Below are 23,157 nucleotides of genomic sequence, written 5' to 3'. Positions count from 1 at the left end.
TGTTGTTAAACTATTTATAATTATTAAAGCAAGTCCAGAACTGGCATACAAAGTCCCAGTCCTGTGCCTCAGATGACATCATAATCCTACATCCTTCACTCATTTCCTTTTCACGAAATCTGAGTTTAACACCTTCAACCAATGCATTATCTAAACATTTTATACTCCTACACTCAGATTTACAGCTCTGGATTTCCAGAGACGCCAATGACAGCTTCTTTGATTCAAGGCAAAACCTAAGCTGAAGTGAAGAAATAATAAATGTTGATAAAACTCACTGCTGATATGAAAGCACTTCACCACGTGTGAAAGCATTAAATGCAAATTCTGTGCCTGAGAAGCTTTTCAGCATAAAGCAATCTGACACATCAGGTTCAATGCTCTCTTCAGTCCCTCAACTTTGCCTACACCACAGAAGCCTTGCTGAGGCAGACAGCAAGTTTTTATGCATTTCTTTGCTTGCTTTCTAGCAATTTTTTATAGTAACTGAACCTGGCAATTTTTAAATCTGTATTACAAAACACACAAAGTCCACATACATTCTTATCTGTCAGGTGCATTAAATCATTGTCACATCTATTGTAATGCTTCTAGTCATTTGTTTTTAGGTTTGTGCTTTAGAACAAAACTTGGCACACACATGAGAAATATTCACTTGATTGCTGCAGTAATTAATAAGCTGGAAACAGAAAAATATTGAAGTGATTTAAAAAAACATTTCCTTGCCTAGAGTTTAAATAACTTTCATGTTTAGTTTAGGCTTTTTGGAACTATTTTCTATTATGTATTCATTTTGCTCATACCAAGATTTTTGAAGCTTGCATACAAGATCCCTTCATTCCCTCTCTGTTTTTCAACATACAGAGATTTCTTCAATGTATCAAGGTACTTTTACCCCACTAATGTCAATATTCAGACATTAAACACTTACGCATCCACTAAAATTAGCATGTCCTTGGGAGATGCTGCTCCTTGGATATACCTGAAAGAAATAAATGGCATGAATTACACAAATTTGCATAAACATTTTTTTGTGTGTGATGGAAGACACTCTAGGATCTCTAAACACAAAGCAGCTGAACCAACGACATCCTCCTGTTGTAGCTAGTACAAAACCCATGTGTTGTTTTTTAACCCATGTGTGTGTTATTTCCTCTCTTGCTGTGTCTCCAAGGTAAATCTAAGTCTAAACCACATTGGGGTAGGCTGGACATAGGATATACAAATCAAAATTCACTGTTTTAATGCAACTGAAAAACAGGAATGCTGTTTCATAGCTACAGATCTTGATGACAGATGAATTATTACTCAGTCCAGCTTAGGCAGAAATGCTTAGTCCTTTAGAAAGAAAATATGTCTGACTAGATCCAAGTATCAATGTGCTTTATGTCTTGAGAGGCTTGCATTAAAAAAACATGAGAAGTAATTCCACCTCTCTCTCGTCTTTTACACATCTAGTGATTTTATTGCTGGTCTAAACCACTGAGGCATATTTTTAAATATTTGCAAAAATCTAGAAGAATGGTTCATTCTAATATTCAGGATTATAATTGATTTTGACACAAAATCAGTTTTTAACTGTCTTACACCTATTTGATAATTATCCTCCTATGAAAAGTCTATGTAATACAATAGTACAACAACTATAGTGGATATTGCATAACAAGGAGTATAATCTGAAAATTTTTTTTTTGGAAAAACTAACAAGAAAAAGAAAATAATATCTAAAATAAGTACCATTACAAACATGTAGAAAAATATTTTTAGAGTAATATCTAGGGAGTAAGTGATGTAAATATATATATATCTACTAAACCTTTAAAAAGAAAGCTTACCATGGTCTTCTGCGTACATCATACAGATCAATTTTGTTAGGAGTTCGACTTTTATCTACCCATGGGGAAGCTAAAAAGAAAAAAATGTATGGAATAATATAAAAATTTATCTCAAGTATTTTAATTGCAAATATGTCATGAATCAGTCTTGCAGACTTTTCACTACATAAATATCAACATTTCATATGAATTAAAAAGAATCTGTATTTGATTTATATGTTGTTGAAATACCTAGAACATCCTTATGCACATTACCACATAACACAATGCAATAAAATTATGCATGTGTGTATGTAAATGCATGTAAATGTAATGTATATGTATATGTGTGTGTATGGCCAAGTGTGTTGAAGAAACAGGTACTGACTATAAATGACCACTGATTTCAATGGAACAAAAAACTCAACCAAAACACTTCAGATAATGAAACAACTTTTTTAACAACAATTTATTTAATTAAAAAAAAAAAAGTTAATTATTGCTGTATATAATAATGGTATCTCAGTTATGAGCCTAAATAATTGTTCTCTGACTCAAGAGCTTTACCTAAAAATGTGTATTAGAAAAGGAACATGAAAATAGCATATTCTCTGAAAAAAAGAGATGTAAATATTTATGCCTCTGTAAAGAAAATGCTAAAAAATTATGACCTTTCTCAAGTGTTTAATCTAGGCTTTAACATAATTTTCATCAAGGGCAGGAATTATTTCCTTACTGGAAAGTAAAATGACCCTTTCAAAACCATGTGACAGCTTAACGAACACAAATAAAAATGTGAAAAGCTACAGGGAATGAGATAATGTTCCACAATTTGTTCTCTCACAGTATGCCAAAAGCCTTGGGGGTGCTATTTCCTGACATCAATCATTTTCCTGTCTAGGAAATAAAGAAAGATATAGGCAGCTCCAGGATTCTTCCTGAAAAATAATGTACCTAAGACAAAATGGGAGATTTATATCTTCACCCATGAATATAAAAGAAGCCATCAGCTTTGAGCAGCTGCCTATTTTTGATTTTACAAAATGAATCATTTCCTAAGAGACCAAACCATGATCTGGCCTATCACTTACTGGAACCTTTAAGCTGACTGTAGCCCACGTTTAGCAGTACACATTTAGCAGCCACAGAGAACACTGTGTATTGTTGCACACCAGAAGAACCACAAAATCTATACCAGTATTGTCTATGATTTCAGACTAGACAACCTAAGAGGACCTTTGGGACCTGACAGGATAAAAGTATTTGAAATTTTCAGAAAGGAGAGAATTTCATTTTTTGAGATGGATAAATGTTAAAATTCTAACTAAAGTATCATTATTTAGACATGCACAGGTTAAATTCACCAGTAATTTATGAGCCTACAGAGTTAGCACATGTTCAATGATGGATTTTTTTTTTGTCTCTGTCCAGGCTATCCTTTCCATAGAAATGCCATCTGAAAATCCATCTTTCAGATATGTTCCCTGATACTTGCAAAATCTTAATGGAATGTTTTCATTTCAGCCTATTTTATGAGTGGTTTAGGTAAAATAGCAAAAATAAATCAAAATACTGACCAAGGCTGCCATATCTTTGCCAAAACTTCCAGTCAATTCAGTGACATTCAGTAAAAAGGCTGTGCCCTACCAAATATGCTCCTTTTAATTGACACATATCTTGGACAGCCTTCATAAACAGAGAATTATCTCAATTTATGATCTGGATTTATTTCAAAACAACAGAGAAAATTCAATTTACACTGGTAATGTTATTTTATTTCACAGTAAGCTTCCTAAGTGCATTCTGTAAAGCAAAAGGATGGTGGTTCAAAGAGAGTTTGAAGGCAGGAGCTGAAGAAGGGCATTTCTAACATCATCCTCATGTACTGCAGCGACAGAAAATGCTGACAGAGGTAGTCATTTAAAACTGAGCAAATGTTCTACAGGCAGAATGACAGAATGGCCCTTTAGCTAACATAAATTATCTACTAGAAACCATCACAGGAACATTTAGCTAGAATTCATCTGATATCACAATCTTCACATCTTACTTTAAACTACAGGGTAATTTTTCTAAGTCTAAACTAACATTTACAGAAATATGGGTTAAGATTTCATTTTAGCTGTGCAGCAGAAGACCATGAGAAATAATTCAGCTGCTTTTCTCTGCAAAACTTGAGGCCTACAAATACTTGTTATGTAACACCACCTGAGAGGTAAGCACATCATATCTTTAAGGCCAACACCAGTTCTGTCAACAAAGCCCTTCAGAACCAGGGCCTTTAGACCAAACAGCATATGGCAAATCTTTCAGAAACATGAAGAGGCAAAATTTATACTGACTTAAACACCTAATAGCAAAATCTGAAATGCCTGAAACTTTCCCTAGTATTTCTAAAAGCACCAAATGATTGGATGACAGCACTTGAGGGACTTTTAAATGAGATTTTTAATCTCAACACATTTAAAAGTTCCTTTTCTTTGGTTTTGTTTTTTAAATATGGAGAGGATGCTCAAAACTTCTGGTTGAGACAGTAAAATGAAGGATGCAAAGACATTTTTTTTCCAAACTGATCTACAGCAGAATTCCTTTGGTAAAACCTTGAGCTGCTAAACCTGGACTCAGCTCTACCATAGCTTTTCAGTAACAGCCTGGATTGCAGTGAGGCCCAAACTGTCTCTTTTTGAATACATCTATATTACTAGCAGGTTAAAAAGAACAATGGAGAGGAAGCCATTCACGAGAACTAGGCTAAAAACTCTAATAACAATACAATTACACACAAAATAAAATGAGCAGAAACCACTCAGCACACTACTTACAGCCTGTCTGCTCCTTCTGGAGATTATGAATGAGATTGTGAATGGTAACACAGCTTTTGTTTGGGGTAGATAGACACACTGGTGAGCACAACAACTAAATCTGACTTTTTGCTCATTAGCATGGCTCTTGCAGTGCACACAGTCCTGGAATGACTGTCAGCAGCTTCAGGGAGATCTGGAGAAGGTCTTTAAAAATATTATTTATTACTATGCTGTTGAACCACTATTTCCTGTGTCACGGGTCGATAAGTTTTGTTTTCCTAATAAATATATTATTTTCTTTCCAGAAAAAAATATAACAAGATTCTACATGCTTAAGTTTCAATGACTGCACAATTTATCACAGCATATTAATGGCTGCTGGGTCATACACTAATTAAGATATATAATGTATAATGAGAAAATTTGTTCTATTGATCTTTCTGATGGCTTCTACAACAATTTAGAGAATCCAGTAGAAAGTGGCTGCAAGGCTCTGGCTCTGCATAACATAAATAAGGACTCAGCCCTTAGTATCTGAAATTTCATTCACAGCAAAGTGCTGAATTCCCTCTCCAACCTCAGGAATTAACATGACTAAATTACCCATTCCTCCTAGTCTCTATCTGGAATAACACTTTTAATTTAGATGGCTTTGAATGGCCTGAAATGTATTCACTGGTTTTTGTAACATTCTGAGTATTTATGGATATTGTTGAAATTGTTTTTAGTAGGAAACTGAAATTCCCTTATAATGTTTGATCTCCAGTGATCAATTTTGACTTATTCTGGTTTAATATTTTTTAAACAACCTTTTTAAAACATGATAAATATTTTCCATGCAGAAATACGTAAGTATGCATTAATAATTATGCAGGAAATAATTAGAAGGAATGGAGACCAATGAAAGAGATATGCTGCTTTTTTGGTCATATACAGAAAACACTATAAAGCCATTTGGGGAAACTGGCTTATATCTTACTGACAAAAGCTATTATGTGCTCTAAAATAAAAGCAATATGAAAACCACAAAAAATATGATCCTAATTCCCCCTCAAAAACTTCAATTGATCAAGGATTTTGAGATTTACAGTTTTGTTTATATAACCTATTGTTTAATACATTTTTATAAGGTTGTTTGGAACCTGGTTAACCAGCCTCATCACAGTTCATTGTTGCATATGAGCATCTTTGAACTATGTCAGCACTGCACAGTTCTCTGGTGCATACATCAGGCTTTATTCATGTTCCCTTTTGATGATTTTCCTGTTTGGCATGTGGATAGATTTGATACTTTATAAATTATTCATTAAGTTTGATATCCCTCCCACTTCTGTTTGCATTATTGAGATACAAGGACTGGATAAAATTCAAGCAAGAGTAAGCCATGTTTTTCTGTTATTTCTGCACTTTTAGAGTAGAAATCCTCAGGTTTGTTGGTTACAAGCAGAACCAATTAATGCTCTATAGAGACTGTCACAGGGTAGAGCCTAAATGAAAATATTTGTTAGGAAAGGAAGGCTTGGCTACAACCTCCCATTCTGAATTCATGAGATGATTCCAGAGGCATAGGTGAGTGTCATGAGAGAAAATCTCCTGAAATTCTGCCCTGTTCTACTGGTTAGGTATGCATGTGCAAGGAACAGAGAGGCAGAGATGAATTGTTAACAGCTTTACATCCCTTTACATTATTAAGACATTTGAGAAAAAAAGGCTAAAAGCTGATATTAAGATAAGTAACAAACACCAATTATCAAATCTCAGAGTGTATGATTTTATTTTGACTCAAGCTCCAAATTTTATCTTGCAATCTCTCAAATTAACATTCATGTGGATATTCAAAACAATCAAAACCATGGATTATTCAATTCCCTGAACCAGATTCAGCAAAGCCTTCCTCAGATGGAGCAAAGCTATAAGATACAGCATATACTTTGCTGATATTTCATAATTCTTTTAGTGAACTTCTGTGAAAAAACCTGATTTCAGATATGTGATAGCCTGGTCTATTCGAGAAATGTGATACTCCTCAATTTTCTACTCAGAAAGAAGTCATTTGAATTTCAGTGTAGCAGCACCACTTTTGTAGAATTCCTTAGCTGTTTTTCAGTAAAAGGTGAGACATGGTAACTAAAAATAAGAAACAGCCATAACTTTAAAGCCCCTAACATTAATAATCATAATTTTTTTCCTGAATAAAGTACTCAGGGTATCTATGTAATAATGATGCCTTGGATTAATTCTGGTTAGTACCATCCTCCCAAGAGAGAGATTGTTACTGACCAGCTCTGTGCTACCACACCAGATGTTCAGTCAGGACTGAATGCAGCCATTCCCTTGTGATTTTATGTTCTTAGTGACTGAAATTGCCAAGACCTTAAAACGTGTTCAGGTAAAATCTATCTAAGTTATACAGGTCTGTGCAATATCTTCTGCAACAATACAGAAAAGAGAGGATAATAATTGTGAGGTTTTTTAGAGTGTATTTCCCAGGTGATAATGGGTCATTATGTTATGGGCAATACTGCACTCAGTTTTATCAAAAATCAGTTAAGCAAAGATTTGATATGGGAATAGTCCATACACAAACAAATCTACTGATTTTTGGTCCCTATGTACCTAAACACCCACGAGCTATTAGAATGTGCAATACATGCTGCAGGCTGCCACTTCAAATTAACCTCTTTCTGTTATCTTATTTCAGAGGCAAACATTTCTCTTCTGCATGTATAAACTGAATTTCATCCTAAATGTGTTGTTTGCATTAGTTTCACCTGGACTAGCGACCATGTCCCAAAGAGGGCTGGAGTATCACAACTTGAGAAGAGGAAGAAGCAACAAGCTGTTTTGTTGGCTGTGCAGTGGTTTTCTTTTTTCTCCTATAAAAGTAAATTCTGGAGATTTTAATCTCCAGATTTAAATCTCCATAAAGACACAAAGATGGCATGAATTTCAGCATGAAGGCATGGTGACCTGCAGTATGTAATTTCATTAACTCCCTAGAAATAGCAGGTTATCCTGTAACTCGGTGGATCTGCCTGTGTAACTGCAAAATTCAGCACATCAGTTTTGAAAAATGAGCCATAACTGAACTCACTGTAAGATTTTTCATATCATGAAACGAGGTTGTAGTGAAGTGGGTGTCAATCTCTTCTCTCAAGTAACAAGGGACCAGGATGAAACAGCCTCAGGTTGTGCCAGGGGAGATTCAGATGGGATATTAGCAAAAATTTCTTGCCAGAAAGGGTTGTGAAGCATTGATACATGCAGTGCAGGGAAGTGGCAGTCATCATCCCTAGAAGTTAAAAAAAATGTGTGGACGTGGCATTTGAGGACATGGTTTAGTGGTAAAGGTGGTGGTGCTGTGCTGATGGTTACACTTGATGATCTTAAAGGCATTTTCCACCAAAAATTCTATGAGGAGTGTGGTTAGATCCAAATCATGTGGGTTCCTGTTCCTCCCTCCCAGATTTCAAAGGAAAAAAAGAAGAAAAAAAAGTGCACAACACTCAAAGAGGCTTATTTCTATGAAAAAGTAGAAGTATCCGCCTCACACACACTAATTGCACTAATTGATAATTTATAAGCTGCATTACCAGGAAAGTGCTTGTGGTTTTACTTTGTTTGTCTACTTTAAAGGCTCCTTTAAATGTTGAGCTGTTAACAGGAACTAACAGCTATAAAATATAAAACCTTTTGCAAAAAAAAAAAAGTGACATTCTCAGTTTTGCAAGGCTTTTGATTCATTTTCTATGGATTTTTTAGGCTTTCCAGTCTCTCAGTACCTGCTTCAGTAATTACTTTCTCTGGAGAGTTCAATATCATGGCCACAACACTATTGCTTGCCATTAATTGCTAACACAAGAGCAGCTGTGCACAGCAAGTTCTTCATTTTGAGAGATACCATTTTATTTTATTAGAAATTGATTTTTAAAGCTCTTCTATTATTAATTTGTCTAAGCAGGGAATGCTCTAGTAGCTAAGTGAAACTCGATTTACTAACATCTGGAAACAGGTTAAGGGTTGGTTTTTTGGGGTTTTTTGGGTTTTTTTTTTTTTTTTTTAATTGGTTGTTTGTTTGGGATTTTTAAAATGAAAGATAAGAGATAATCCTTATTCAGATAGCTCTGTTCTATCTATATTTTTAATCCAAAATTTTGAAGACTTTAGGGACAAGATTATTTTTCTGGAAAATCATCACTGAAGTGCTGCTTTCTTTATGTATTTATTTTTCCATTTAATACCTCATCAGCTCAAATTCCACAGGAACACCCTAGTAAAAAACTGGCACAAACAATGCAAAGAGATTTTTTCTAATTAATTAAAATTTCTGTCATATTATTCCTACTTGTTGTATAGAGAAACAAAGGAAGACTAAGTAGAAGGCAAGGTTATGGTAAAGAAAGGGAAGAATGCAACAGTTCTTTTCACTGTACTCTTTAGTACTGATATGACAAACATCCAGAGGAGATTACCAGACCTGCTGATATTTAAACTGAATTTAAATCTGAATTAACATAAATGCACACTCAATACTAAAAAAAATATTGCTATGCATACCCCTGGCTTGAACACCTAACCTTTAGAGGATCACTGAAGAAGCCATTTTATCTCTCTATACCTGTTTCTTTTATCTGCAAAATGAGGAAAAAATGATGTTTTTATCAGTTTTTTAACCAGAAGTGTTTTGCACATGAAAACTTGTATTTTATATGCCATGCAGCATATCAGCATATATATGACATGCAGAATAGCACAAAATAATCCAGGTGTCTCTGAGAACATAAAGTCTCCTGGAACTAAACTGAAGGACTTTGCAGTATTTAAGAAAGAAAACAGCATTCAGTGCTGTCCATTGGGAAAAGCTGCCAGCACATGCTGTCCCTTCAGTCCCACCATGGGGCTGTCTGAAGGATTCCAATAAAACTCTGACTTACCCTGTTTAATAACATTGATACATCTTTAAGCTGAGGGAGCTGATGAACTTACAAATCACATGTGTACATGATTAGGGCATGATCGTGATTCTTACTCAAAGTAAGAATTCTTCTCTAATACAGGTCATACAGGTAAGGACAAATGAAGAGGACAGGTATGTGTGTCTAGGTGATGTGGTAAGAGAAGGGTGTGGAGCTGCAGGTTGGACTCTGCTTTCTCCTCTGTGCAAGACCTCCAACCACAAGACTCCACAAAGACAACAGGAAGAAGTCACAGATCTATGCAGAAGCTTGGGAGACTGGAAGACATATCTTTTGCCAAAAATACCATATTATGAACACAAGTTTTCAGCTGAACTTCCCACAGGCCCTTGCTAAATTTCAAATTTATTTTTGTTATGAATTGACTCAAATTTTTGGCTCTTGACCAAGCGTGGCACATCCTCACCTTCAGACCTTTGGTCACTGCAGACCAAATACTGTCCCAATGTGCCTAGGTTCAGCATTTCCTCATAAAAGATGCTGAATTTACTCATGCATCATCATGCCACTGCTATGGATATTTGTAACCCACCAGCTGAAATCTGAAACTATCAGTACTATCAGTCTCCCTATCAGTATTACCCTTTCTAGTACAACCCTTGGGAAAATTATTATTTAGTGCACTTCCCCAAGAGAGCTGAGTCAGTGCTGCTGATCAAACAGCTTTTTGCTAAACATTCCTCTAAATCAGGAATGTGTTTTCATTTGAGTAATCCTATGCAACCAATTTTTCTTAAGTAGATTTATTACTGTAGCTAGAAAGCCTCCTGTATCATATTTAACTACAAATAAATGTCTGCTGTCTGCAGTCCAAAACAAAGCAAAACAAAAATACCCCAAAAAGACCAAACAAAATGAACAAAGGGAGAGATGGTATCTGGTAAAAGGCACATAAATACAAAGTTGTTTTTAAAGTTTGTTTAATTAGTAATTGCTACAGTGGAAATAATACGCCTCCCACTGCAGTATTTTAATGAAACATTGATTAACAATTATAATCCTAATTATGCCTATAATTAAAAAGAATTTAATGACTAAAAGAGGAACTGGTTACCTTATACCTACACTTCCAAGTAGTCCACTGAAAAAATGTTATTAAATTCTTCTTTGAGATAGCTGCTTTCTAAAACCTAGCATTCAAATTACCTGGATAGATGCCTCACAAAATTTAAGTAACTTAATATCTGTCAAATCATATTAAACTACTTTAATTAAATTAATTTATTTTTGAGCAACAGATTAGTCCAGTGCTCTGTGGTTAATTATAAATTAAATCTGAAACCTGATCTATATTAAAATACCATTCTGTCCACACAGCACCAACAAAACACTACATGTGCAAGCCCACAGATGATGGATTCAATATTTATAAAAAAAAACAGAAAAAGTCTCAATTGGATTGGAATGAATTGCTAATGTCAATGATCTTGATAAATCACTGCCAGATTACTGTTTTATTTCAAAAATCAAAAAATACTGAAACCCTCTGTCTGGACTAAAATCAGTCAAGAGTCCTCTTAAAATGACATCTTAAAAGCCAATAAATGGTTCTGGAATTAGACTTATAAAGTCAAATAATTAGGCAGGTAGATGTACATGCACTGCTACTAAGGAGAAAGCAATTCAACATTTATAATAACTTGGGCTCTCTTGCCCTATCACAGAGAATCCAACTTTTGAACTTAGTTACTTACAGTTTTACCTAAGAAACTCCTCTGGTTTTGTTTACTGTTTTCATAATACTGGATTTCAGTAGTGTTTATGTAAAAGAGTCCCACAAAATACATTTCAACCTCCTTCCACAGCACTTTTGAAAACTGGCCCTGACTCTTGAGTTATACATTAATGATGGAAAACTGTCTGCTTGCAGGAAAAAGGCTGGAAATTTCTAGTATTTTTAAATAATATTAAATTTATTTAAATTTAAGTTATCTAAAATTATTAAAGTTATCATACCTTTTTTTTAATTTCAAGGAATTGAAAACTTTATGAGTCTCTTCACTTGTTATAACAATTTGACATATTTTAACTGTAGTTAAGAATCATTAAATGTAAAAAAGAAAAAGAAATTACAAAATATCCAAATTTTGTGCAACTGTTTATTCTATATTAAACTGGCCTCTGGCCTCTCTGCCCTTGAGGGAATTGACAGCTCCTCCCAGTTTAGTGTCTCTGGAAAACTTACTTGGTATTCCTTTGAGTCCAGTTGTTTAAGCATTCCCTAACTCAACCCTCCTCCACTGGGAACAAGGTGTCCTTATTCCAGAATTTCCTTTTGCTTGTAAAGGCCTGTGATTACTGAAGGCTGATCTTACAATGGATGAAAGACTAATTAGTGATTTGTGCCTTTAAACATATGAATGAGCATATATTAAAACCTTCTTAAAAGTTTCATGGACTTTTATATTTTTTTTGAGGTCTTTTATTAAATTGCTGTTTACTTTTGAGTTCTTCAGAGCTCATAGAGTAGCTAATAAAAATCTCAAAATTGCTCTTGGCATCCTCTATCAAAATGGATGATTGCCAGTAGAGTAACAGAGCTTAGCATTTCTCTTCAAAAATATGCTGCCATTGAAACTGCTGCGAATATTGATAGCAATGTGAGAGAATGAAATGGTTAATGGCTTAAACATGCTAAAATCCTCTAAGAATCCTTACACAGCTGCAAAGGCTCTCCATCCCTGCCCACCAAAGCCCATCCCTCCCCAAATACTGCTGCTCACTGGAACTGGGACTGCAGCAGGAACTTGGGATAAAGTAAAGGCGACAGGACGGTCTCATCAGCCCAGGTCTGGGGAGAAGAATGTACCCACGAGTGATGGGGGAAAACTGGGGTGCTGGTGGCTCAAACATTCATATTTTACACATTCTTCCTTCTCACAGGGCTGCTCACAAAAAGATCCCTTCATGCTGTTGGTTACTGTGGTGGAAAGGACAGCCCAAGGGCAGAAGTGATGTACCCTTTGCTCATGACTCAAAGCAGTGGGACAATAGCAGATAAAAAACATTAATACACAAAAAACTCTGTTTGAAAACACCCTTTGTAGCTTAGAGGTACTGAACTTTTTTTTAACATGGGAAGAAAGACTGGGTGAATATGTTCCAGATAATAATGAACAGACTTATCTATGCATTTGAATTTTGGGTTTTGAGATTTCCAAATTCTTTCAAAAATATCATCACTATGGAAAAATTCATCATTTTGAAACAGGCTTTCCAAAGGCCAATATAATGAAGCAATTTTTTATAATTTATAATATAATTTTCAAAATGCAAGTGTGAAAAGCATCCACTTCAGCATATGAAACCTAAATTAATTTTTAGAACATCTATCGTGTCAGCAAACTGAGAAAAAGTTTACAACAAGAGAGGAATGGAGAGCCTTGCACAAAGACCTATTATACAAATCTAAAATGTAAAAGGCTTTCCATTTTGAGCTACAATGGGAAGCAGATGCACAAAACAGATATAACCTGCAGAGTATAAGTCTACTTTACACTGTGTATGCATGTCCAGCATTTAAAAACTGGAGAATCACTTAGGAATTTATGAAGTTGTGTTCTGACAGAATTGGAGAGCTGTTAAATACTTAGCTGTGGAATAAATAGCAGGTGTGAATATCTGGGCTTTACACTAAATTTAAAATTGTGTTTAGATGAAGTATATACAAGTAACATTTGCACCTGCAAAACAGAGAAAAGCTTCTTCCATTTTATACATGTGTTCTAAGGAAGAATACATAGAGATTTTGAGGCTTCTATGTTGTGTTGGTGAACTACTGGAGTAGACAGGTTAGCTAGATTTAAGAATCTAGTTTTAAACATATGGGATTTATTTTCAAGTGAAATATTTCCTAGAGATTGGCTGAGAGATATTTTTAAGAAACATTCTTTTTCTGTACTAAAAAAACATCACATAGTAAGCCATTGCAAGTGCTGGCCCCACACATGAGGATAGATCCCAAAAGCATTGGAAGAGTTGGAAAACAAAATAAATAATAAATTTGCATTTTCAATATTTTTTTCCTGCAACATCTCCCTGTATTTATTTCAAGATCATCCAGCATGACAAAACAAACAGGATTCAAGTGCTATGAAATATTCTTCCTGTAAACTAGCCTGAGGCAGTTTCTCTGCCTGTGCTAGCACTTGTGCTAATGATACAATAACAGCTTCAGAATAATCCCCTTCGCCCTCAGAAACACAAACAATCTTGTATAAACAGAAGAGAAAGGTTCTCAAAACTCCTCCTCAGGCAGTTGTAGGCATGAGTCAACATGCTTCAGACAACACACTGTTGTGTGTGTAGTGGACACATTATTCAGGCATTGGTAGGAGCATCATTTAACAACAGCAGTAGCAGCAGCACAGGTCTTGCCATAAAACAAGGCTTTCCTTTACACAGCAAACAGCAAAAATCAAATTCAGGCTACTCATTATCTAAATTCAGTAAAATATACATATATTTAATATAATTAGTGTGATCAAGTGATGAGATTCTTTGGTGAAACAAATGCTGGTTGAAGTAATCAAGTTGAATTGACCTTGGCTCTAAGAGCAAAGATGTACCTGTCAAGGGTTGTGGATTCTGAGAGACAGGAACGTAGCATGGTGTACTCACATTTTCACTGATGTTAAACATGACTATATGTCTACTTTCTACATCACTATCTTAAAAACTAGACAAGTACAAAAATCCCACTTGTAAATATTCAAGTGATTAGTTACACAAGATATAGAAAATAAAAGAAAAAAATAAACACTTCTGCTTTTCAAATGACATAATCTTCTGTTCTTCTTACTTAAAAAATAATACTAATTATGTATTTCACTCCCAGTTCCTTCCCCCTCATGTTAGCTTTATGCCAGAATAATTTCACAGCCCTTGAGTGTGTAATTCTGATATAAAGAAACAGTGCCTATGTAAAAAAGCAATTTTTAGTTATATTTCACTGCTCGTAGATAATTGAGAATATTTTCAATGAAATATTCAGCACAGGACAGTTGTTTAGCGTGGAAACCCAGAGAATCAGGAATATTTCTCGCCCTGACCCCCAAGGGGAGCACTGACTTTGACCCTTATTCATGGAGAAAGTTTCCTAGACTTCAAGACAGAATAGAATCCACAAAAGTGTGAAATAGATTATAGAGAGTAGTGCAGATGTATCACTTGGTGAGAAATTTAGGTTTTGGGATTTTTAGTATGTTGTGGATGGAAGCAAGATGGAGGGCACAGGGTGTCATCTTGGGTTTTTTCATCATGCTTCTTCTTCATGGGTTTGGGTGGCATTTTGTAATTGGGCATTAAAGTCTCCATTGCAGCTCATTGGGATCAGTTATTGGGTTAAAAGGGAAAACAATCTAGGTGTCAGTTCTTAATTGGATAGTTCAGTCTTACAAGACCTTGTAAGAAGAGATTTTTGCCCATTTTGTGCCTTCTAATGAAAGGCTGCTGAACTCACAGTAGTGAGACTGTTTTACTGATAAGAAATAACAAACACTTGAGTCCAAACATGAATTACTGTCTCAACTGCCTTCAATCCAGACCCAGAAAAACAGACAACTGGTACCCCCACAGTCTAGGACAGTTCAGTTACCTGGGTAATACCTTGCCAGGCCAGTGGCACTGCCAAAAACCTGCCATAATAACGTGGGGTCCTCTTCCCGGTTCCGCTTGAACACATCGTCCAGCGCTGCCGTCCAGTTCAGCTCATTTAACACGATCGTTGCTGTCAAAGACAAAACAAATCTGTTATTAGAAAGTCCCATCCTAACACAGGAAGCAACAGCTACAAAAAGGAAGCTGGAACATTAAGAAAGTGATGAGATCCAATGTAACTGATCCAGAAATTAAATTTTAAGAAACACACTTCTTTTCCATGGGCATTTTCTTTAAATTGCTCGCACTTTCTTCTTCCTGTTGCAGTATTTGCATGCCATGATCCTGGGTTTATTTGCACAGACAATTGTCACCCTGTTCTTCTAAGCCTTCTGATGTTTACATTTTTGTAATGGAGTTTCTCACGTACTTTTCATGTAAATAATGATTGTTTTGCATTCCTTTCTGGAGGAGGAGAGAATTGATGGACTGTTTGTTTGACCAGTGTGGTGGGAGAGGTGGCAATTTCATCCTCCAATCCAGGGTCACTTTCGGAATTCTATAAATGTTGAGGTCTGCAAATAAAGGTGCCCATTTTTGCCTTGGACATCTCAGCGTGTGAGTGCCACTCATTTTGTGTTGTATTTTTAAAAGATATTGTCTGCTGCATTACTTCTTTTCTGAGATGTCACTCTAATTGCACTTCCCAGCCACAGAGAAGACTGTTTACAGAAAAATGCTGGCTAATTCCAGTGTACTGCAATAAGAATGAGTAGAATGACATCAACAAAAGTTGGTATAATATAAACGTAACAGAGATGTCCCTTTCAAAATGGATTATATGGGGAAAAGACACTGATGAGTTATTGCTACTATTAAGGTGGGGCTGCATGAACAGCAGTGCTCATTAGCACAGACTAAAAGGTTTTTAATGGTCATAGATCTGGGCTCTGACAGTAAGGACAGTAAAATGAATGTTAACATTTATGATTTGGGTCAATTAACTTAAAATACAAGAAAAGTTACATTTCAGCTAAACACTATGTTGCCAGTTACACAGAAACTTCATAAAGTTCTCCTGTACCAATACTTGCTTTAATCAATCAAATAGTTTATGTCATTAAACCAATATGGAATATTTTAACATGTTCTATACCTTCTTGAGAAAGAATATTGGGAAACTTTAAAATTGAACATTAAGTGATCAACACTGCTGCACTAAAGAATCAATGGACTAGGCTCAGTAATCAATGAAATTGCATTGTGAAACAAAACATCTTATGATAAATCATGCTTTTCACCTCAATCAGTTGTAAGTATTTCATTAATTCTCCTCCCTCCCCCACCACCAATTTTAGGTAATTTCAAATGCATAGTTATTTTTGAAAAGCAAAGGCTTTTTGATGGTTTAGTCACTAATTCTTTCTTTTGTGTTGCATACTGGGATTGTAAGCAATATTTCTTAAATTTAAGCACCTATATCAGAGAGCCAAAAGTAGAAAGCAACCTAGAGGAAAAAAAAAACTTTGAAAAGATCTAAAGATGTAGGTATAAATCCAATGAAAACTGTCACTTGTCATAGAGATCCTGTTTACGTTATGGTATTGCACACAGGAAAGGAAATTCATCTTTTGCAAATGGGCAAGTCAAGCTGAAATAAAACCAATTCACATTTAAGGAACCTGAGTGGAATTACAGAGCAAAATTTGATATGTAGGTCCACATTCTAAACCCCTGCTACAATGAAAAAAAGAGATAAAAATAAGGATGGATTGAGAGTTAACAGCCATTACAACCCATTTCCAGAGTAAGGCACTTAAAAGGTACTAGAGAAATGAGATCACAACATTAAATTTTACAAGCTTGTTTTTATAAGGTTAAGGAGAAAATTGCTATACCATATATTTTGCAGGAAGGTTTATCTGTTTTTTTTCAGAGGAGTTTTAAGATATTACTCTCTCAAGAGATAGCTTTCTGAAGAAATATCAAATTAAATTTCCAACTCTTGAGATTTCCTCTAAGTGATAAGCTTGCATTATATACCTCTCTTTTTTTCAAGTGGATAATTATAAATAAATATATGTTTATGTAAAGAAGAAAAATTCCCTGAGGCACCATGAGATGTTAATTATAATTTTTAAATGGTTACTGTTCAATTATGTCTTAGATCCTGTTTGACCTGCAGTGCAATTAAAGATATGTACAGACTCTCTAAACTTGACTTTGTGTCAAATCTGGCTTCCAGAAGTGGCTCCATTAAGTCACTAGAAGCTCTGTCACTTAGGCAGACAAGATATTTTCAGCTTGATTTTGTTTCTTTTCATGCTACTGCTTCGTATTTGGAGGGACAGGTACCAATGTCTTCACTCTTGAGACCAGAGAGGGGACTCAAGGAGAAAACAGGGAGCTGTGTCAGGGAAGGTTTAGGCTGGGTATCAGGGAAAGGTTCTTCATCCAGAGGGTGGCTGAGCACTGGAACAGGCTCCCCAGGGATGTGAGTACAGCCCCAAGCCTGACAGAGCTCAAGAAGCATCTGGACAATTCTCTAGAGGAACACAGGTCCTGGAGCCAGGAGCTGTACTCAATGATCCTGACGTGTCCCTTCCCACTTAGTATATTTTATGATTCTAGTATTGCAATATCACCCAAAAATATATAGTTACATCTGTACACACACACCTCTGCACATACACAATCATATATATGCAAATATATATCTCAAATGAACATATACTAAAAAAAGGCATAGAAAAAATACCTAAATACTGAAGTGCCAAATCCAAAAACTAGAACTGATCATTTTTGCACTTTATTAGACTTGTTGAGATTAGGCTATAAAGAAAGAGATAAGGATTACTAGATCTTGTGTGCAATATTTATAGGGAAATGGTGTTTTACAGTGAGATTTAAGAGTTTTATGGTATTAATTATGTCCTACTTTCCCCTTCCTCCTCCTCTATAACTTTAACTTTCTCCTGGAGATAAATACAACAGCCTAGAGAAAAATCCAAGAGTCTTCAGCAAGGGAAAAAGACCAAAACACTTAAATGGCCCAAGACCTGAAGCTGGAATTAAAAAAAAATAATATGGAACTCAAGAAAAGCAACAAGAACAGAGTATCTTAACAAAAGGAAACTGTAATAAATCTGGGAAAAGGCTACTATTAGTTTGCAATATATTCCTATTCTGCGATATTGCAGATATTCCTGCGCCCCAGAATTTCACAGTTAAATGCCCAAGTCTCATTTCTGTAATAAACAATAACACATGACAGGCTCAACATATATCACCCTCTTCTTAATTCACTTTCTCATCATGACAAAAAAATGTGTTTGGAACAGAAACACAGTTTATTTGGTGGGACTGATACTCAAATAAATGATTATATGATCATTAAAATAATTCCTGGAGTGGTTTGTTATTTTTGTTTTTTGGTTGGTTTGTTGGATGGCTTTTTTCATTCTGTCTAGAAGTATACTTGATATAGGATGCACCCACAACTTTATTAACTAATCCAGTAGTCAGTAAATGAGGAAAAGGGTGCTGGGAATTTTAGTTTGAATAGTTAATTTTTCTAAGTGTCTTTCCACAGCTTCTATTAATGTTTTCCTTCTGCTAAAGCATACACCCTGAACTTAAAAAAAAATGAGCTGTAAATCAAGTTCTCTATTCTTTCCCTTTGTTTTTTTTGGAATGCAATATCACTGGTAACAGACAACTTCAAACCAATACCTCTGAGTTCTGGTTTAAAGCCTACAGCAATGGATTTGAAGCTTTCCAAAAGAAAAGCAAGCAAACCCAGTCCTAATCAGCAAAAAAAAACTACCCTTCCAATGATTCCTTATAAAATATCCTGATTCTCAATTGACACATAAAAATCAAAGCTGCGGTACTTTCACTAGCTCATAGTAGAGAACATAGCACCTGTCAGAATACCCTGATTGGAGAGACAGTTTGTATTGACCTCACAGATGCAGTGAAAATTTATTTTCTGTTTGGAAGAAAATGCATTTTACTAAAATAAAATGTTTAGAGGTGTTACAGTCACACTTCTGTATATCTACTTGCCTTTCTTTGAGTTAACTTACATACAGGAAAGAGCTCGTGACTGATAATTGACAGAAAATCTAGCTGGAGTAAACTCTCCAATAAGCTTATTTTCAGTTCTTCTAAAAGAAGTCTTTGAAGATTACTACTTCAGAGTACATCAGCTGCTACCTTTCACATGCTACAAGCAAGATGAAAAAATAAAATTCATCATCACACAATATGAAAGATCATTCTTTGTGGCTAATGTCACTGAAGTCCATCCATCTTTTCATTTTTTCCTTCTTCTTTATGATATGAGGTTTAGGGGCCTTGACAAGGAATGAATTCAATTTTCCCCTACAAATGCAATCAATAAAAAATAGGGAGCACTGCTGTACCTTCTTTAAAAGAACCGAAACACACTTCTGATGATTTATTCAATGTGGAGGCTCTGGCCTGCATACAAGACAGGGAACAACTTGATTTGAAAAGCCTGAGAGCTATTTCCTATCTCTGAAAATATGTGAGCTGCTGTTCCCTGATGTGGCAGCTAACACAGACACTGGGGAGAAGAGAAGGGAGCTCCTTAGCAATTCATTAATCTTCTTTTAATGTCTGGAATGTATTACCCTTCCATACCATGCTTAATGAAGTTGACCAATTGATTTCTTCAAAGATAACACTAAGTAGTAATTGTTGTGATTTAAATATATATTTTCAATCAGTTATGGTATCCAAAAGTGGGCAAAGAGGGACAATACTTTTGCAAGTGCATATTTTTGCATATGTGTGCAGACAAACGCTTCCATCTGTAGCCATGCTCATCTGATAATAGAGAAACTCTACTGAAGGTATAAACTAGTTTTTTTATGACTTTCACCAATCTTTTAAAATATTATATTCCTTAATGTTTATGCTAAAATACACAGAATTTTATTCACTCTTCACTGCCACTGGAAAGTTGCACTTCTGTCTTCTCTTACATGGGACTAGGAAGGAATAGACATTTTATTTCAAGGTACTTTTAAAATGGAGTTTTGCACTGGCTTATCCACGTGTGTCTTTATTATGTATATACATCTATATACCCACAAACACATGAATTCTCTACATAACTCCCAAATATAATTTGAAGAACTGTTCTAGTAGTAACTTGAACTTCAACCCTTTGAATTTAGATGTGTATTATAAGTCAGCTTCTTCTCTCTTGCAATAGCAAAAAGGCCAAAGCAAGGAAAAGATTTATAGTGGCTTCAAAATTAACATTTTCTCCAGGGTAAATGGCCCTTTGAGTGGCATTAGAAACTCGAATTTAGACATTTAGGCTTTTTATACAAAACCATAGGAAAGAGTCCAACTCAAAACAGTCATCCAAAGAAACCTTACAGCTGATTAGAAAACAGGTGAAGGAGAGTAATAGCAAAATTTCTAGAGATAAGGAAACTGGGTAATATTCATCCTCTCTTTTAGACTCCCAAATTTTATCAGAACAATTTTATACAAATGCCAAGGCAATGTATCCTTTTCACTCAAAGCAAGGGAGAAAAAACAAAAATAGATCTTTGAACTGAACAAACAACCCTTGCTATATAGTGGAATTTCCAACTGGACAGGTCATTATACAATGCTCTTACAGATCTTGTACATATTACACTTCTTCAAATTTGCTACAAAATCTTACTTTGAATGAAGCATTTCCATATCCCAACATATCATAATTTAAAATTACTGGATAATGAGAAATGCTTGGATAATATGTATTTATTGATTAATAAAACCAAAGTATTAAAATACATTTTTTAATAAATGGATCAATTATTGAATCAAATAATTTCAAGTTCTATAGAGTAGATATTTTACACTCACAATTAAAGCATAAACGATAAAATGTCATGTACTTTTTTTTAAATTAACAACTTCTCCATGCCTCATTAGATATTTGACATTATGTCTCAGACATTTCTATAAATAATTCCATTAAGAAGTCACTGAAGTCTAGAATACTGTTGTGTCTGTGCCAAATCAAGTAAATTAATTGGCAATACTATATTTTGTCTGCTGCCTGGCTTTGCTGCCATATACTGATAGCCAGAGAAGCACAGTAAAATCTTATTAAAATAAGTGACAGCCAGGAGAGGGAAATGAGAATAAAAATGTAAGAACAGAAGATGGAATTAGGCTTCTATTATAATTCAACAAAAAAGAGTTAATACAATGCAGAGACACAGATTCTTTAGTACACAAGTTGTTTATCTCCACAAAACACAACAGACACCCATATTCTAAACTGCACCCCATGCTGGAAACAGCATATGTGCATCTTACACGTTGTTGCCTTGCTTCCTCTTATCTCAAAATATGCCAGGATGTATTTCAGAATGGAATAATACCCAGTGTCAAGCACATAGTTCTGTAAGGTTATTCTGGGAAGATGGCAAGAAGACAAAATGCGTCAAAAATACTGTTCATTAGAGTGGTTCTAGAGGACTTTTCAGATTTTGTAGAGATATGCACAGTCTAAGAACCTGAAAAACCCTTATTATTATTTTATTATTATAAAAATAATAATACTGTTCACTGTTAGTCTTACAGAATACTTGAAAGTAGAGTCACTATTTGGAAATAATTATTTCTTTAAAAAACCCAAAAAACCCTAAAAACAAATGACCAGAAAAATTACAAAGAGATAAATATGATGTATTTTAATGGAAATATAAGGGATTAATTATCAAAAAATACACACATCTTTCATATAATAACTCTGCTCTTCCTTCATTTGCTCTAATTTTTTGTTAGCATTTCAAAGGATATCCTAGTGACATTGAAATTAAAGTAAGTACAGAGATATGCTTGATCTTTAATGAAGACTTTTCTCTCAAAAAAAAATTAATTAGGTGTTAACAAAACCAAATAAAACCAATCAAAAGACTGTCTGAAAATGCTGTTCTAGAATAATTTATTAAGTTCTGTCATCATTCTGCCACAGTACCACCACTTCAATAACTTTTAGAGCACCTTAAAAGATCAGTACATCCCAAGCAAAAGTTGGCTTAAGTGAGAAGGAAAAGAACTAGGAACAGACAAACTCATGCAAAAATGATCTCTTACTTCATGCTTTCTGCATTTTTAAAACTATTTTGCTGTTTTCCATCATATTTTGTTTTAATTGCAGTCTGGAAAGAGTTAATTCAGAACTGATGCCATCCTGTTTGTTTTTTTGCAGATCACCTCCTAAAAAAGTTTTTAGTTTTTCTTACAACATGAATAACATCCACCAACATTTCCTTCTTTCCTCTCCCCAGCCATGGCAAACTGGAAAGCACACATCTCTCCAGCAAAACCAGAGATGTGGTAGTACAATAAATAAAGACCACTCATCATATTGCTTGGGATTCTGTAAGTTTGTTTCATCCATCATGACAAGGACATGAACTGCAAGTGGACACAATGCTGAAAATGGCCACTAAGATGGGCTGGGAAGAACAGAAAATCCATCCTCTGAAAATAGACAGAGGTTCAGTGATGCAACTTAAAAAAGGAGTCAGAAAGGAAGCCCACCCTCAAAAATGGTATGTAAGGGTAGAAATGGCACAGCAAAGGGGTAGAAAGTACTTAAGAATAAATTAGAAAAGGCAGTTAGAAGGTCACTTTTATAGCAGAATGTCCTAAAATGGTCTATTGCTATGAGATACCAGCAAGCAGCCCAGATCTTTTAAGACTGAGCTTGATCACTTTATTAAAGGAATGACATGAACTAGCTAGATTAAGAATTGGATTTGGCAAGCAAAAAGCTGCCCTACTCTGATATGTCACCCTTTGTTACAAATAAAGAAAATGTCTGTTTAGAAGCTTAAATTTAGTAACCACAAAAATGCACTTTTATGAAGCATTAATAGCAGAGCAAGAATTGGAAGTAAAACCACTTATCCATCTCTA

General features: G+C 35.0%; 1 protein-coding gene across 5 annotated transcripts in view; it reads right to left on the bottom strand.

Annotated features, from left to right (window-relative positions):
- Positions 1–23,157, bottom strand: part of CACNA2D1 (calcium voltage-gated channel auxiliary subunit alpha2delta 1) — a 367,390-nt gene that overhangs the window by 97,787 nt on the left and 246,446 nt on the right. For all 5 annotated transcript variants that reach the window (XM_036401395.2, XM_036401394.2, XM_054514978.1 and 2 more), the window contains exons 7-9: positions 15,191–15,322; positions 1,836–1,905; positions 932–982 (exon numbers count right to left, since the gene is read on the bottom strand). In XM_036401395.2, coding sequence (XP_036257288.1) covers positions 932–982; positions 1,836–1,905; positions 15,191–15,322 — 253 coding nt within the window. The remainder of the gene's footprint in view (positions 1–931; positions 983–1,835; positions 1,906–15,190; positions 15,323–23,157) is intronic.

The sequence above is a fragment of the Molothrus ater genome, chromosome 5, assembly GCF_012460135.2.
Source record: "Molothrus ater isolate BHLD 08-10-18 breed brown headed cowbird chromosome 5, BPBGC_Mater_1.1, whole genome shotgun sequence".
Lineage (NCBI taxonomy): Eukaryota > Metazoa > Chordata > Aves > Passeriformes > Icteridae > Molothrus > Molothrus ater.
This window is presented reverse-complemented; position numbering and strand designations above follow the sequence as displayed.